At 38.0% G+C, this 18482-nt stretch overlaps 1 protein-coding gene across 2 annotated transcripts in view; it reads left to right on the top strand.

The window, feature by feature from the left end:
• The first annotated feature begins 1537 nt into the window (after positions 1-1537).
• LOC140233098 (lactosylceramide alpha-2,3-sialyltransferase-like) overlaps positions 1538-18482 on the top strand; it is a 35165-nt gene continuing 18220 nt past the window's right edge. Inside the window, exons 1-3 of one of the 2 annotated variants that reach the window (XM_072313209.1) lie at positions 1538-1815; positions 15515-15790; positions 17858-17936. In XM_072313209.1, coding sequence (XP_072169310.1) covers positions 15628-15790; positions 17858-17936 — 242 coding nt within the window. In that variant the 5' untranslated portion in view covers positions 1538-1815; positions 15515-15627. Of the gene's footprint in view, positions 1816-8083; positions 8166-15514; positions 15791-17857; positions 17937-18482 lie in introns of those variants that run through there. The other variant, XM_072313210.1, reaches the window with a different exon arrangement.

Genomic DNA, 18482 nt, shown 5'->3' with positions numbered 1-18482 from the left:
AATAAACGAAGCGATCCTAATAAGGGGTTGGTTCCACCTTTGATGACGTTCGCTTTGTTTTGGATATCTCAGCTATTTCAAAACCAATTTTCATCAGACAAACTTTGAAATACTCTTAAAATTCCATGCTTTTTAATATTTCATAAGAAGATTCTCATTAGCTTAAAAATCATCCTAAACAAATGTTGGAAAGCTGAAGCTTTATCTCAATCAAAACTATACCATCACTTTTAAGCCTCCTCATCAACCGAAAATAATACCTTCTGGAATCAACTTTACGTCCTACACGACCACAAAATTTTGATTATTCCAGAATTTGGGAAGGGAAGGACAATCCACTTCCTGCGTCGTATAAACCAAAAGTTATACATGTAGTTCGTTCATAATTAAGATGATGCCCCTGATAAGTTTGAATGCTACGCCGTACTGAACTCACTCGAGATAAATGGAAATCAGCGACATGTGCAGGCGTATGTCAGGCCTGTGCTGATATCGGTTGTTGTTTTTATTTCCGCCTTCAGATGAAAAATATACACAAGTTGCATATAGGTCCTACATTGCATATACAACGTACATAAGAAACGGGGGATTGCCCGTTCAGCCATATCTGCAGAAATGACTATTCTTCCACAGGGTCCCGTATGAATGATTATCCTATCGCAGTCAGTCGGTCTTTTGACTAAGGTTTCCTTCTCTGTTCATGCCTAGAAAACTACTCATCTCTTGCGGATGTAGGCCTATACCCCCTATAGAGATCAGTGCTACCAAACACATATCATGTTGGTTACCGAGAACCACTCCATGATCAGAGAGGGAGGGGATGGGGTGGAAAGAAGGGGGGGGGGGGCGAACCCCTATGATTCCCCACATGTTTGATTCGTATTCTTATTCCAGGTCGTTGGTACTGAGCAATTCGCACTAGGCCCTCACACGGAAAAAAAATACTTATAAGTACAGTTTGTATACGTCTGTCCGCCTGTCCCGGAGGAGTTTTATAACATTTTTTTTTTACTTTTTAGTTTTACGGTCCTCCTCAGGCCTCCGGACACAACAGTATAGGAGGGGATTTCCGTGAAGCGTGTTGTAGTAGTCTCCGCGGAGCATATATCCCCGACGCCAAGATACAAACTATCTTTCGGTCAGGTCAATGCACGTCGATGCTTTTTCCTCGCTCTTCCAGACCAGGATCGAGGTGTCTCACCTCCCTGGCCAGACAATGTGTCTTGCATCCGCAATCATGGCAATGATCGCAAAAACGAGGTCAGCGGAGTAAGAAGAAATTGAGTGTTTTCACGTAAAATCCGTTACTGTAACAATACTCGCCAAGCGAATAATACGTGTACATCGACGCTGCATGGCGATTCTGTACTTTGACCTTTGCCTCTCCATGTCTCACGTTAGAAATCAGCTCGGCGAATCGTTGATCCTGCCAAACGTTGTGTGTTCACAGTTCACAGAAGTTTTACCGCGTGTGGATGGATGGGGTTCGGGATAGGGATACAACAACTGATTCAATTGATCAGCAGCAACAGTACAATCAAGTCCTCCGCGTGAGTAAAGGCGATATGAATATTTCTTATGTTCGGCGGTGAGTTCTCGTTCCTGGAATCAGAAATGAACGAATGAGTAAAATGTGAGGTACAGTGTATATGTATTGAGAGAGACCGATCATTGTCATATCAGGCAAACAGCGGATTCGTTTAAGAGCATATGGAATATAATGCAACTTGCGGTTTGTCGTCTCCGGGAATAATTCACGAGATATAATGTCGCCGGCGATTCCGGCCTCTTACCCTGCCCTGAGACCCCAAGTTGGTAAGTGAACGTAACCGACTTTTCCGTGTCCACTTTATCGCCACCCGACCAAGACAACTGGTCGACACTTTATTTTGGATAACTACTAAAGCGAGACTGTATCTCACCGGATAAAGAATATTTTCGGTTCTTTTTAGGATGTCGATTTAACACTTAGAGGAAACCAAAACCCAAAGAGCACTGTGGCATGTGGATTGAGTGAAAGCAGCCACATTGGTAGAACATATTAGTGAAAGTTTGAGAAAAATAGGACAATGCAAAAGTTAGGAATTTTTAAAGTTTTGTACTGTAATGACTGGATGAGGAGACTTCTAGAGTTCATGACGTCATGTTTTGACAACAATACGAGAATACCACCAAAAAAAAAAAAAAAATCATGAAAGTTACACATTTGATCAACTTCATACTGACATTTGTTAAGGGTAGTAATTATTCCCCTTTCTTTCTAAAAGCATTTAGTCAAGTGCTCTTTCATCACGCTAGAAAAGTGAAAGCATGTTGAATTTTCTTGATATTTTCTCTATTGTCCTCACAGGGCATGATGTTAACACCAAAACCTTTGAAATTCATAATTTTTGCATCGATTGTCCGATTTTCCTCAAACATTCTCTGTTTGAGCTTCTTTCACTCAATCCACATTCCTCTTTGGGTTTTGGTTTCATTTAAGAGTCTTATTTATAAAGTTAAAGAAAAAAGGTCAAATAACTTTAGATTAATGATGATAATTTCGACGACAGACGATTTCTTTTTGTTTCATTTTTGGATCAACTCTTTACGCCACAATCACGTACCGTACTTGTTCCTTGAAGGCCAGTATTGGCCCTGTGTGCATGGCTTTTCTGTCTCGAGATGGCCCACTTTAATGTTTGCAGTCGTGACACATGCCTCTTCGCAGAATGTTATCGGCGACGTAAATTGCTCATTTAAAAAACCGAAGTGAGTCATTGTAGCCTCCTGTGTATATACCCTGCAAAATCTAGTTGCACGTTAATGCAGTGCAGTGAGGCATTATACAGGAGGAGGAGGAGCTAAGGCAGAAGTTTTGTTTGCACATCACGTTCTGTTGTACAAAAAAATGTTTATGGTGCTCCATCACCCCCCCCCCCCCCCAGCTCTTGTATGGTCATAATTATACCGATCGGGCAGCTAAGACCTTGGCCGTACCAAACAAACGGTGTAATGACCTGCATTCCCCTCAATAAACCCATCATTGGTCCAAATCGTAAGAAGGTATACAAGCTACATTTTCCGTCTTTCTCCTCCCCTCATCCTCCTCGTTCGTCTTTCTCATCATCATCTTCTTCTTGGTGTCCTCATTGTCATCCTTTCCTCATCCTTCTCTTTTAATTATCCTTTGTAGTCTCTTCATCATCATCCTCTTACTAATCATTTTTCTTCTTGTATTCCTCACCCTCATCTTCCTCATCCTCTTCATCATCCTGCTCCTCCTCTTCATCGTAAATGTGTCATCATCGTCTTCCTTATCGTTCTGTTCTATTCTTTTCTCCTCCACATCAGTGAATAGCTAATTGTTAAAACTGATATCATCATTTGAATGGATATAACAATTATAATAATTTCAAATGGAGCATGTACACCGCGGGCATGAATTAGTGTACATAAGAACTAGAAATATTACTATGTATGTCGACTGGCACTCCCCCGCCATCCGTTATTCCAACAAGTCTATAGAACATCTGGCTAACACGAGACAACAGCTTAATATGATTAATCAAATAATAATCATTATCTTTATAACACCAATTTAATGAATTGAATTTCCAGGGAGACCGTATGTAGACCTCAGCAGTGCTAGTTTTACAGGATGATAAAGCGGCCTAATTAGGTGAAAGCAAACGCTGATCTGCAGACAAACACACGCATACAAGTACAAACACACACACACAAACACACAGAGGGCCCGGACGGTAGACATAATTATGTTTCTCATTTGAACTCGTTGTTCTGCTAGCTGCTACAAGGAAATTAGCATGTGTTACACATGGCACCCGGAATTATTGTCTAAGGTTCCTTCTTATGTATATTATGAAGGACTTGTATCCGCTGTTTCCTTGTTACGTCAACTGGTCTCACTTTCATGATCCCACGTTTTGATTGATATACTCGTGGCTGGTATAGACTATTAGAAATACCATACCACCAAATGCTCTAGGCGGTAAACCTTAAAGGCATAATTTACCATTTGCAGATGAAACAAAAACTCAGCATTGGTGCTTCAAAATAGTTCTAAAATGTGAGTTACGGATAGGAACAACCAATGTAAAAATTTGAAGCAGTATAGTTGATGTTAAGTATTGTTAAATATACAAAATGTGAACAATAGTTATAATAAGAATGTTTCCAGACTATTAAAACCGTCTACAGTTATGGTTTAATGAGAGAAATAGTGATATCTCCTTATATTTTAGGCTATATTGCAAAAATTTTATATGGTAGGATATTTTGTGATTCAACTGACCTACACATATGCATCAAAAAGTGATATCTTGAACATTCTTTAAGTCACTGGTCCCAAAGGTAAATACATGTAGGACCTTTAAGCAACTATCACTCCATAATTATCTCTTTACAAGCGAGTTTAGCAAAGCGCTTACAAGTCTAACTAACTTAATAATTTCGTTATAACCGAACCCAAAAAAAAAAAAAAACCAACAACAATAAAAAAAATAAAACAGATCTAGAGCTGATAATTTTGCGAACTGGATTTTTATTTCGTCGTAACCGGAATTTCGTTATAACCGTGTTCGTAATAACGGGAGTGCACTGTATTTAAATACGCAAACAGTAGTTCAGAAGTATGAAAGCTTGAGATTACGGTTTACCATTCTATGTAAGACTGCATGTATAAATGTTTGGGAACCAACTACACGGTGCTCGTTGGACAAGGTGCCATTTTTTTATTGATCCAAAACGCTTTGAAATATTACTGTACAACAACATGGACATAGTGCTGAGCTGCATGCAGGGTCACATAACTTCATTGTGCAAATGTCGCATGTTTACCACGTGATTCGTTGTTTTAAAGTTGCACTAAGCAGACCTGGTATTAAGCCAACCTTTCTGTTACATTTTGCTCCGAACCTGTAATTAAATATCTGATGACCATGTAGTGTACATTCGTATGAATTAAATCACTTATGTATAGGCCTACATAGATGTTATTATAAATGCAATAGGCCTACCTTTCATTTAAAAAGCAACCAAAATTATGGCCGACGATAGTGCTCAGCACATTAGTGATAATGAATGTTGGATAAAAAGGTGTGAACATGATGGTAGGCTGTGGGCAAATCCGTCATCTGTATCAATACATGAACAAACAACATCAGCAAGAACATCTGAATAAAAGATTAACACATTTGGATATTACAACACCATGGCATACGGAGCTGTAAAGAATTAACAGTTCCATTACAACCAGTAACATGGTGTTGTTTTTCAATCAGAGAAGACAAGAGGTGACGAAATGTTTTGATATCGATTGAACGGGTTCATTCGGAGCGATATATCGTGTTACGCGAGACGTTATCCATTCGGGAAGCTCAATCGCACCCGAGACACATGAGCTGCTACACCGAAAGCGACTATTAAACAGACATCCGATACTCTCATACCTCATAGAATAACAATAACGTTAGGCATGGTCGTATGATGCAGAGAATCTGGGAGACTCTCGTATACAATAAGATACTTTTTATTGAAGCACATTTATTGAAAATACGTACTTCATTGGAAGGAATTTATTACAAGTGCTCATCCTGTTTCCTATTGCGAGTACCATTATACCATTGGAGCTGCGTATCTCCGTATGATTATATACATTAGCCCTCTCTGAAATCATGGAGTTATACTCTATGCTGAAACCTCCGATTCTGACGTATACTGTCGCATATGAGGAAGAAGAGAGAGAGAGATGATATCATTTAGCCCTACTCTCTAAAATAAATAAATTAATAAATAAATAAAATAAAAAAAGTGAAAATGTTCACTCTTGAAGGAGTGAATAACAGAAAAGAGTGAATTTAAAGTGAAATTGGAGTGAATTTTGGGTGAAAATGTTCATTTTCACTCGTTTTAGAGTGACCTCAGGGATCTCTCCAAAATCTTCGAGTGATCCCTAAGGTCACTCCAAAATGAATGAAAAAAAAAAAACATTTTCACCCAAAATTTACTCCAATTTCACTTTAAATTCACTCTTTCTTGTTTTCACTCCTTCAAGAGTGAATATTTTCACTCGATTTTTTAGAGAGTATGCAAGCCAAAGAATAGATTGTTACGTGCTACGAATATGTGAGTTTTTAATCGATGGTGCCAAACGCGATCGAACCGGGAGAACACGTGACTTGCCCTTTTGTGTTCGACTAAAATGATAGATATTTGACATCGTGAGGCGTAGGCAGACAAAATAAATAAATAAATAAATAAATAAGTAAATAAGTAGATAGACAAATAAATAGATAAATAAATAAATAAATAAATAAATAATGAAAGGAAGAATGTCAACAGAACACGCGGTTATACTAATGATAATAATTTCTTATGATCACCAGAGCGGGACAGTTGAAAAATGGACCCCACATTGTCTTGGCTTCACCTATACGGAAGCATTGCCCAGTAGACCCTTGAATTTTATGATACATTTAAAGCCTAATCTTGACTCAGAATGATGTTTTTGTTTTTGATTTGTTATGTCTTGTTATTATATTTTCGCGAACAAACACAAGCACATACACGCGATAAACATTGTCTCCTTTCCAGGTGTTTTAAGAAGGTGATAGTCTTATTTGTCTATTATTTTAGGTCATTTCTATTTTCCATGTTATGATTAGGCCTACCATTCTTATATTCGATCCATGTAAGAAAACAATGTACTGGCATCATTACCTCGTATATTCTAACCTGACGGTTTAAATTCGTATTATATACTTACAGGTATTACTTACCTTTGCGAGCAGTGATTTGATATAGTTCGAGGTATAACCACATTAGAAGCATATTATGTGCAGGTCAGGTGTATCACAAAACACCTTACCGTTAAGATTTCCCCTAAAATTTCGGGGACATCACTATTTTTCTCTATAAACCATAAGTAGACGGTTTATTCTAGAAGCAATTCTGTTATAACTATTGTTCACATTTTGTATATTCAAAAGTACTCAGCACTGATTATACTGATTAGCATTTTTACATTGGTTGTTTCTATCCCTAACTCACAATTAAGAAATAATTTAAGCACTAAAGCTGGGCTTTTGTTTCATCTTGAAATGGTAAACAATGCCTTTAATCTGGTCTTTTGGCGTTTCCGTAGACAGGCTCATGGTCGCAAAGCCCTGAGCTTATTTCAACTTCCCACACAAAACAAAACCAAAAATTGAAGCAAAACTAAAACAAAACATTGGAAGTCATAGCAACGTGCATGAGTATTTGATGACTAGGAGAAGTTGATCGAGTAACAGCTATGCGACTAACATTTTCTCGAGGGCCCTGCTTTACTTACATGGAAACTACATCGAACCTCACAATCAACCCAGAATTGGGCAAGATTCAGGTCAGGGAGAGTGCCACAGCTCCAAAATCAATCCCAAGTTCAAATCAGCTGAGCTTAGAGACAATCTCATTATCAATCAGTCCTCAGAAGTTCGGGACTGTTTCACTAAAGTAATTAGTATATTATTGTTCATATGTAAAAGAAAGAAAAATAAAAGATTGACAAAAACAAAACAAAAAAGTATGTGTGTGTGTGTGTGTGTGTGTGTGTGTGTGTGTGTGTGTGTGTGTGTGTGTATTTGTGTGTGTACTCAAAATGCTACGTCCCGTCCCGTTCAGACGCCTCTACACAACGACCCGACCTCAGCAGCGGTGCGATGACCCGTCGTATGACCTAGCCGTCACCCATTCCCAGCTGATGCCGTAGCGAACGAATCCCTTCGAGGCGGTGATCTCATTTCTGTCGACTACCCCGATGCCCAGCGACGAGCACGAGATCGCAAGTGAACGACATGCTCAACGCAGACCCTATCATCAACTAATACGCCAGTTCCACCATAGGTGATCTTTTTTTATAGTCGCTACGACGATGTAGCGTGTCGCCCGTTCTTGTAAAGGACAAAGAGCATACATTTTGTATTTTCAGCGATGCATCCGGCTTTGTCCTGTGCGCGATATTGGAAATTTATGGGTCTGTGGTAGATCTGCATCATATATTATATGCACATCGCATGATACGCCTCTTTGCCTTGGTTTCTGTATCGTTCACGTTGGTACGGCCCCTACCAGGACTGACATCTGTATGCGTGTCATCCATATGCAGCATATCATAACTGAGTGAGGTATGTTAAAACATGCTCATTGTCATTGCGATTGGGTGTATGTTTATTGTCTTTTCTTCAAATTTCAGAAAATGCTATGTTGGCAGTGCGTTCGACATTGACATTCACATACTATACCAACGCGATACGCCTCATATCGAATACACCAGCATAATCGACATGCGTATACCCACACGCGCTTGTGAAAGAGAGCGTGTAGGCATGGTTTTGCTCTGTGTCAGCGGTCCGTTGAAACTATAGAACTTGAACGAAAACATTAGTTTCATGCCAATAATTGCGCTGCTTTAGTTCCCTCGATTCCTGCCTCTGTATTCGATATTACGTGCACAAGTACATTTTGATAAACATGTTGGGCCCTAATTAAAAGTCCCCGAGTATCGCGTCTGCTTACGCTGTCTTGAGATTACCATTATGTCGAACAATGGCTAGTAACGTGTGCATATAAAACATATAATAAGGAACAAACTATATATATATATATATATATATATATATATATATATATATATATATGTATATATATATATATATATATATATATATATATATATATATATATATATATATATATATATATACAATGTATATATAATATATATATATATATATATATATATATATATATATATATACAATCATGAATACATAAACATGAAGTTTCAGTGGACTAGACATCATTGTCTCTGTTGTTTGGCTCCAACTTGGCATTGGTAATTAATGACTCTTCCTCACACTAGACTAAAGTATGAGCTAGACGTTTCACGGACTGTGCATGACATATATATAATATATATATATATATATATATATATATATATATATATAATTATAGAGTTTTATACACACACACACACACACACATATATATATATATATATATATATATATATATATATATATAGGCATAGGACCTAATACAATAAAGCTACATATACGTAAGGCCTTCATACATGTCATGTATCACATACATACGCACATACAAACACACAATAACTAATGAAGTTGCTATACATTACACTGCACGAGCCATTGCATCAATAAACTTTGTACGTTTTAGCGGCGATCCCAAGTGCTGGCTATATCCTGCGAAGGAAGTACGTATAAAGTTAATGTGGGTGTGCTGCTAGCCACACATGTTTTCAAAGTCACATCCCCACTGGCGAGACAAAGTATTCAATTAAATGAATTGTAAAGTGCAGACTAAAAGAAAAGAAAAAAAAGGAAGAGAGAGAGACGATTAAGGGGATATTCAGAAGGAGAAGAAAGAGGGAGTAATGAAAAGAAGAGAAGGCGAAGAAGATGAATGATAGATGAGGAAGAAAAGACTGTATTAAGATGAAAACTTTAATTCGTACAAAATAATTAACGGCACTGTTTTTTGTAATTAGTGTTGTTTTATTGTAGAATTAATTGTTATTGAATTTTCACTCAATTACTTTTAGCTTCTCTTGAATGACAAACGTGATCCCTTCATTTTGGAGATGTGAGACAGATTGTATGTTTCATGCGAATAGTTGTTTTATTTTTTATGTATATATATATATATATATGATCCAATACAATTGGAGTGGGAATGATATGCTAGTCAAACGAATAAGAGATCTGGAAGGATACGCACGGTTAAAGATAACAGGAATTAATTACTGCAATACAAGAATGCGAAAATTGGGAAGAGGGATCGAGTCCAACCAGAGAAGACTACATTTACCTAGATATGTTTCATTCAAGAGTGTCTTCGGCATGGTACGTCGGGGGGGGGGGGGGGATGAAATAGGAAGGAATTAGAACTTAGCAATTCTTCCGAGAAAACGAAACGGGGCGGGGCTGGGGGATGGGGACGGGACGAGGACGGGACGGGAGAGGGAGAGGGGGTTGTTGAGCATGATGATGACCAAGAAAGGGAAGCTACTATACTCCCTATGCAGTCGTTAGTGGGTAAGAGAGGGCTCCGAAGCTGACTCGAATTGTCAAAAACTTTTACACTGTGATGTTGACCGCGTGGGTTTGACATTGATCGGCGGAAGCTTCTATTTCCGCTTTGCCCATCAGTCCAACAACGAATCGACTTGATCGAGTTGAGATGTATCAGTTTATCCATTCAAGGAAAACTGTGCGAAGTGATAGTCTGTTCCGAGATAGAGAGGGAGAGACCGAACTCATACACTGAAAGTATCAGTGAATAAAGTAAACAGACATTTAAAGGCATATATTAAGTACGATGATAGCTTTTCACGCATCCCGTTCCGATATTTGTATTTATATAAATATACACAACGCAACATTATGCCGCTGTAAATAAAAACCCCAACAAGCAACGACGGCAATCATTGTCATAGCCGAAATAAGCTTTGATTATTGATTGTCTGTTATGGGGGCAATAATATTATGATAAAGCACAAGAGCATGGTACCTTTAATGTTTTCAATCCAATAATCACGTAATATATTAGGATGGACTTGGAGCTTCCTCCATCAATTTGTTTTGCTCGGTCGGGCGTTCGCCAAATCGTCTGCATTACCGATCAAGTTTGGTCGGGACTTTTAAAAGTGCAGTATACCGATGTGAGAAACGATGGGAGCTTCTAATTATGCCATGGAGATGTTGGTATATTTCTCTCACGGTTCATGTAGATGAGAGCGACTAATTGTGGAATCTCTCTCTGCCTCTCTCTCTCTCTCTCTCTCTCTCTCTCTATATATATATATATATATATATATATATATATATATATATATACATATACATACATATAACAGATATATATATATATATATATATATATATATATATATATATATATATATATATATATATATATATATATATATATGGGACTGTATGACGAGGAAACAGTATTGAGTCACCACTTGGCTGCATAACGTGAATCCTTACGAGCCAAGGTGACCTAACATCAGATGCTATACCGCCATCACAGATTAAAGAGCTCTGTGCAGGCGATGACATACAGTATACCGTATGATTATGCTGTATATATGCGTCTTTTTCTTGTGTGTGCAAATCGTGACATGGTACTGCACTCATTTTATCAGATAATGTGTACAAATACTAGTATGTACTCGGTTACAACTTGTTAATCTTGAGGATTGTGGCAGGCATTTTATTATTATTTGATGTCATAGCTGGGAGTACGAAAATGAGAAGAGGTGAATTACATCACAAGCTTCATCAGAGTGTTTTGATGAAAACCATGATGATGAACCAGGTTACTCACGGAAGCCGGAACGCGCGCGGTATTATATTGGTGGCATTGACCGCGGTAGGGAAGTTATTAGGCATATGGAGAGGATAAGGTTGAAAAAAAAAAAAAAAAAAAAAACAGCAACAACAACAACAACAACAAGACAAGCACACATGCTTGGCACATAAAAGATATTATTTTGGTGTCATATACTTTCATAAAGTACGTTTCGGCAGATTGTATTTGTTCTTTGCGTCTTAATGATAATAATATCAATTCATAAAGCGCAAAACCTATAGACATCTAATATTCCTCTGCGCTGCAAAAGTTTCTGATGTTCTGGATGATAATGAACAGTTTAATGAAAAGATGTGTTTGGAGTCGTAATTTAAAGATTGCTACAGTTGGGGATTTCCGGACTTCTAATGATAGATCATTCCAGAGTTTGGGAGCTGCACAGGCAAATGCTCTGTCTCCCAATGTTACTTTTGTTTTACACGTTGGAATTCGTAAGAGAAGAGTGTACTTGAAACTGCGCAGATTATGAATATGTCTATGAGATTTAAATACTCATAATTCGGATATGTAACTAGGGGCTTGACCGATGAGTGACTTATATACGATCAACAAAATCTTTAACAATATTCGTTTACGAATCGGAAGCCAGTGTAAATCTTTCAGAAGAGGAGTAATCCTTGAGAACATGGGTTTGTTACGGATAAACCTTGCGCAGGAGTTTTGGACCCGCTGCAGGTGCCCAACTTAAGTATCAGGGAGTCCATAATATAATAGCCCATTGCAATAATCCAATTTACTAACAATACATGCTTGGACGATCATGTTCATACTATTCTCATCAAAATATTTCCTGATACGTCTAAGATTGTATATCATATGGTATGATGATTTACACACATTTGTGATGTGTGCTTCCATGTTCAGATGTGTGTCAAAGCACACTCTAATATTCCTCACAATGGAAGGTGACTTTATGACAGTACTTCCAACCGATATCCCATCAAAAGAAAGTTTAGATATTTGCTTGGATGTGCCAATCAATAACAGTTCAGTCTTACTGTCATTTAGCATGAGTTTGTTTTGCAGCATCCATTCACGCACATAATTGACACATATTTCCATGTGAGTGATGCTTTGCTGCTGAGCAAGTGCATCAGTTGTGAACGACAAATACATCAGTGTGTCATCTGCGTAGCAGTGACAGGATACACCAGGAAACTTATCATACACATTTTTGATCAGATTGCTTGTGTACAAAGTAAAGAACAGAGGGCCCAGCCGAGACCCCTGTGGGACTCCAGAGGGCACTGGGAAAAAATCAGAAACAGTACCATCAATATCGATCTGTTGATATCTATCTTCTAAGTATGACTTGGTCCATTTCAGAACAACACCATCAATGCCAAACCAAGTATTCAATGATTCCACTAAGCAAGAATGATCTATGGTGTCGAAAGCACAGCTCAGATCTAATAAAAGCAATATGGTTACTTTCTGATTGTCCATAGCCATCAATGTGTCACTCTTAACAATGTTGTTTCAGTACTGTGGAATTGTCTATAAGCTGACTGGTTAGAAGGCAGAAGTGAATTAACATTAAGGTGATCCTTGCTGATGGGCAGCACCTTCAACCAACTTTAATACATACTTCAGAATACTCACAGGCCGCAGATTTCAAAATTCCATACCTAGACCAGCCTTCTTCAAAACGGGTTTGACTAAAGCATGTTTCCACTGTGAGGGGAATTGACCAGTTGCTAAGGAGAGATTGATTAAGGATGTTACCACAGGAATCAGTGCGCCATCACATTGTAAGAGAATCTTTGTAGGCATTGGGTCTAATGCGCACGACTTTTTACTGAGCTTAGATAGGAGTTTTTCAACATCATGCTCTGAGAGTGGCTTAAAGCCTGTAAACATTGGTGCACTGTGCGAGGTCTCTTGAAGAGAATCTGTCAATGGTTTGCTCTGTACATTCAATCTTGACTCAATGTCGAATTTTCATTACTTTGTCATTAAAAAAAAACTTGCCTAAGTCATTCACAAACGCGTGTTTGTCAATGTGCTGTGGTATTACAGGTTGCTTATTGGCTACGTTCAACAAAGACTTCACCATGTGAAACAAACGTTTTTGGTCGTCTTTGTTTTCCATGACCAACATGACTAAATCATCGTGATACTTTCGGCGGGCTTCATTTAACAAATACAGCATAGAATTATGTACTGACTTGTAACTATTCCAATCTCTGTCTTTCCTAGTTTTCCACCAACACTATTCAGCCTTCCTTTTCTTCCGTTTCTCAGCCCTGACAGTATCAGTGAACCAAGGTACTTGGGGACCCAAAACAACTTTCTTTGTTACAACAGGTGCATGCTTTTCAATGATGTCATTCAGTGTAGCATCATACAATACAGCCAGTTCTTTGACATCAACCTTGGTATGCACTTACACAGTTCACTTTCAACAACATCTGTTTTTAGGGTTTCAATATCAATCGCAGACAACCTGCGAAATGACAATACTTTAAAAGGCAATGGAGGTTTGTTGGAGTGAAATGTCAAAATAACAAGCAATCAGAAGCTTTTTTTTTTTTTTTTTTTTTTTTGGAGAGCAAGCAAAAGCATGTGCAGCATGCACGTGCGCTCAACCAAGATCACAAGGTCTTGCGTGAGAGGGGGACATGATTTTCACGTGCAACGTTGTAACTATTACCAGAGCATGTAGGGTTGGGCCTGTACCAAGCGCGCCGGAACACTTCTGTTTTTTTTTTTGTTTGTTTGTTTTTTTTGTTTTTTTTTTTTTTTTGGGGGGGGGGCAAAATCTCGACGGGGGCACATTTATGTGACGATGTGAGATCCTCGGCGCGGGAGCGAAGGGGGTGGAAAGGGGGATCTCCCCCCCCCCCCCACACACACACACACACACACACAGTAGGGAGCTTTTGTAAAACAGAGTATAAAAGTCGCGTTTATAGACCATTTAAAAGAAAAAAAAATAAGGAATTAAACATAGTAAAAAATAATCAGTGCGAAGGACTATGATTATTACGTAAGGGAGTACATAATAATGTGATGGTGTGAGATCCTCGGCGAGGGAGCGAAGCAACCGAGCGGGGAGAGGGTGTGGGAGGGGGAAAACCCCCTCCCACGGTAGGGACTTTTTGTAAAAACAGAGTATAAAAGTCGCGTTTATAGAGCATTTAAAAGCAAATTTCTAGGGAATTAACATATTGAAAAAATCAGTTGGAAGGACTATGATCATAACATATGGGAGTACATAATAATGTGATGGTGTGAGATCCTCGGTGAGGAAGCGAAGCGACCGAGCGGGGGGAGGGTGTGGGAGGGGGATGCCCCCTCCCATGGTAGGGACTTTTTGTAAAAAGAGAGTATAAAAATCGCTTTTATAGAGCATTTGAAATTAAATTTCTCAGGAATTAAACATAGTAAAAGAAATCAATGCGAAGGACTATGATAATAACTTATGAAAACTTTTCATTTTACTATAAGTACGGGCAGAACGAGCGAGCCACTTTCACTTTGCCATTTATCTGAAATGTACTCATTAAAAGCTTAAAAGTGATCGCATCGTTCGAACAATAAAAAATATTCTTATACTGCTGGAAAGCAAAGAAGAAAATGAAAAATGTAAGGTTTACTAAAGGTATGTTTCAGCGGACATACTCGAGGACACGAGGCTACCATCTATACACTTTACGCAAGTTACTATTAGTGTATAGATGCAATAATGTATGTTGTTAGTGTATTATAATTTTCGCCCCTAACGGGGCGACAATTTTGCAGTTTCAGTTATGAAATTACAACATTTAGACAAGAAATATGCCTTTATTGTTCATTTTGGTCTTTAAATAAGTGATTAATTATTTGTTACAGGGGGCACTTGGGGGGGGGGGGCAAAAACTCGTTTTGCCCCCCTCCCAAGGGGCAAGTGCCACCCCTGCCCCCCCCCCCTCCCCCCCCCCCCCCCCCCGCTTCCGGCGCCCTTGGCCTGTACAAAATAATAGATAATTATGTACAGATAACGCTTCTTCTGTACAATCTGGACAATTATCTTGTTATTGTCATTATCATAACTTTTAATTCTTTGATGTGTCATGATTTATGCTTGCAGAATGATTCTCCGTCCCGCCACGCCCGGCCGTCTATCAACGACGAGTTCGTTCGGTGCGTTTCCCTGAGGGTGTGATTACGACCACAGGTCCGAACCTCCCGGCAGCGACGACGATGGCGTGTTCGAAGCCCAACTGCAATCAGCGCGCGGCGATCGTTGCTACGCTGTTGGGAACGACCTTACTGTTAGCATCGTGGTCGTCATTTCACCCGAGCACGCCAAGACTCGTTCCCTCGGCGCACACAAATGAGGGCGACCGACCATTAGTGGAATTACGTAAGTTTAATCTTTTCCTTCTTTGTTTTTAGTTCCTTTTTAGTTCATATTCAAATTCAAATAAATCTCCCCCATCAATTCAACTCAACAAAGGACAGGAAGAGAATTCACAGAATTTCTCGTTAGGCGTTTTCACATCAGCCCGATCTTTCGAAATAGCGCGCTATTTTTCTGACTTGGGACATTAAAAAATATCTCGAGCTTGGATTTTATCGGGCTAATGAGCAAGGCACAAAACGAATACCGCTGAGGGAAAGACAGAATAGCAACAGTCGAATACACCACTGAAAAATACTAGTTACTTCGTGGAAGTATATACGCAATTGCTACGGAATATTGACTGTTTTCATTATAATGTCGTAAATCATTATTAATTTGTTTTTGTAGCTGATGTTTCCGGTAGTTGTCAATGCATCCTTTTATCAACTTCTTTCAATACGCGTCACTATAGGGTTATTTCTAAACGTTGATTGAACAATAGCTTGTACCTTGTACCTTGTGTTGATCCCTTCCAAAAGTTTCGCTTGGAACTATGGCCAGATGTTACAGCACAAGTGGGAGTTGACCTCTTTAAACTTGCAAGCTAAAAGATGTACAATATTCTTAACAGCTGAGTGTGGCAGGTTATTACTAAGGTTGCTACCCGTCTTTGGGGAAAGGGACTTACTGAAGGGTACTGATGAACACTGAGAGACGCAATGCTGACATTTTCCATCGGTTTGATTATGACAGCAATACAAATTCTCTTCACTGGTAATAAATTATACAAAATCTTGAAACAATAAATTCCTTTGTTTTCTTTACAACAACTTCTAAATATATTCGTCCAATCAAGAAAGTCGATTAATTTTTCCAATATATATAACATCTGTGATTATCGCGACCTGTACACACAACAGTCTATAAAATTGTTTAGTTGAAACATCATGGACAAATCTTTTCTTATTTCTCATCCGTATAATCATTTTAGGAATTTCTAATAATCAGATACTAAACGTATAGTGCTTAATACCGTACAGCGGCTTATCCATTATTTTGAAACATCCTGATGTATTCAAATAATTATAAAAAATCAGTGTTTGCTGACATTTCCGTCTTATAAGTTATACGAAAATTTCTTTTGTGGATATGAAATTTCCATTTTTGAAAAACTCTTTGAAAATGCAATTCTGCTTTAATATCACCCATCCATGCCATTTGTTGGTTATAATATTGGACAAATACCATGTGTGGGACATCTACTTTTCGACTGAACATTTTGAAGAACGTTTTCAGACAATGGTGTTGTCAGTGTCTTGAGGGTTTTCCATTTTGATTCCCCAATAATAGTATAACTCGGAGATTTTGAGTTGAAATCCCTCTGACAAGTCCAGCCACCTTTCGTTTCACTCCTTGTGGGATTACAAAGTGGTCATTAAGTTTGAATTTTTTTTTTGTTCGTTTGTTTGTTTGTTTATTTATTTGTGTGTGTGTCTGTGTGTGTGCTAGATTGTTTATGGTTACATTTTCTATCTGAGAAAACCCATATTCAACTGCACTATAGCTGGTCTTCCAAGGGGTCCAGCTGGATGTGAGGAGGGACCGCTTCACCGATGCACCCCTTGTGCTCTTTGCGATGAATGAATGACTGAAGATGGACCTTTTTTTCGGTTAACATATATATATATATATATATATTGCAATTGAAAGACGCAAATGTAGGCATGATGTTTGGTCTCTGTGCAAAACATAATGGAAATAATATTTTCAGCAGCCTGTTCAGTATTTGTATACCTGGTACCATTTGCGTGTATACTGCAGCCACTCGTTTATGTAATATTTTTAAAGTATTTATTGATGTATTTATTTATTCATATATCCTGTCATTCATTTATTGTATTATACTATTTATTGTTCATTTGATTTTTTATTTATTCGTTCAATTTCGTTTTATGAATTTATTCATGTATCAATTTCTTTTCACTCATTGATTCAGTTTTGTTTTCACTAATGCTTACACACAGATTTTATTTAGTTGCTAGTTTTTATGTCGTGAATCATTAATTGTTTTCTTATTATCTGTCATAGGTGTTGCTCAGCTACCGAAAGAAAATGAGGAATTTATGTTCATGAGAAAAACGGTGTTTGGACGGTTACCCAATGTCAGGTACGTACGATATTCAGTAATATAGTGCATGTATATACATACTAGGTGTTAAAAATATTTCCCACTTTTGATCCGTAATAATTTGAAAATTATTCATCAGATAACACTAATTGATATGAGTAATAGCTGTAATAGTTGAAAACAGAGCAAAATCTGAAACTTAACTTCAAAATAAATCTTGAATTTAATAAAACTGATTTACGTTATCCTTTTTAAATTACCTCCAACAAAATTGTACACTATTCAGCTTTTGCTCATGTCTAATGTCAGTGTTATCTCATATATAGTTTTTATCTATTAGGGATTAAAAGTGGGAAATGTGTGTTTTAACACCTATTGCATGTACTTGAGTGGTGTATTGTGGATATATGTTTGCGTTTGTGTGTGTTTATGTCATGTGTCTGTGTGGTTTTTGGTAGGTTATTATTATTATTATTATTATTATTATTATTATTATTATTATTATTATTATTATTATAAACATCATTATTGGGGTGGGGTAGTCTGACGTCTTGTGTGCAAATTAATCGAGCGTATTGAGATTTG

Source organism: Diadema setosum, chromosome 9 (assembly GCF_964275005.1).
Source record: "Diadema setosum chromosome 9, eeDiaSeto1, whole genome shotgun sequence".
Lineage (NCBI taxonomy): Eukaryota > Metazoa > Echinodermata > Echinoidea > Diadematoida > Diadematidae > Diadema > Diadema setosum.
The sequence above is the reverse complement of the archived record's forward strand: the minus strand, read 5'-3'. Positions and strand labels throughout refer to the sequence as shown.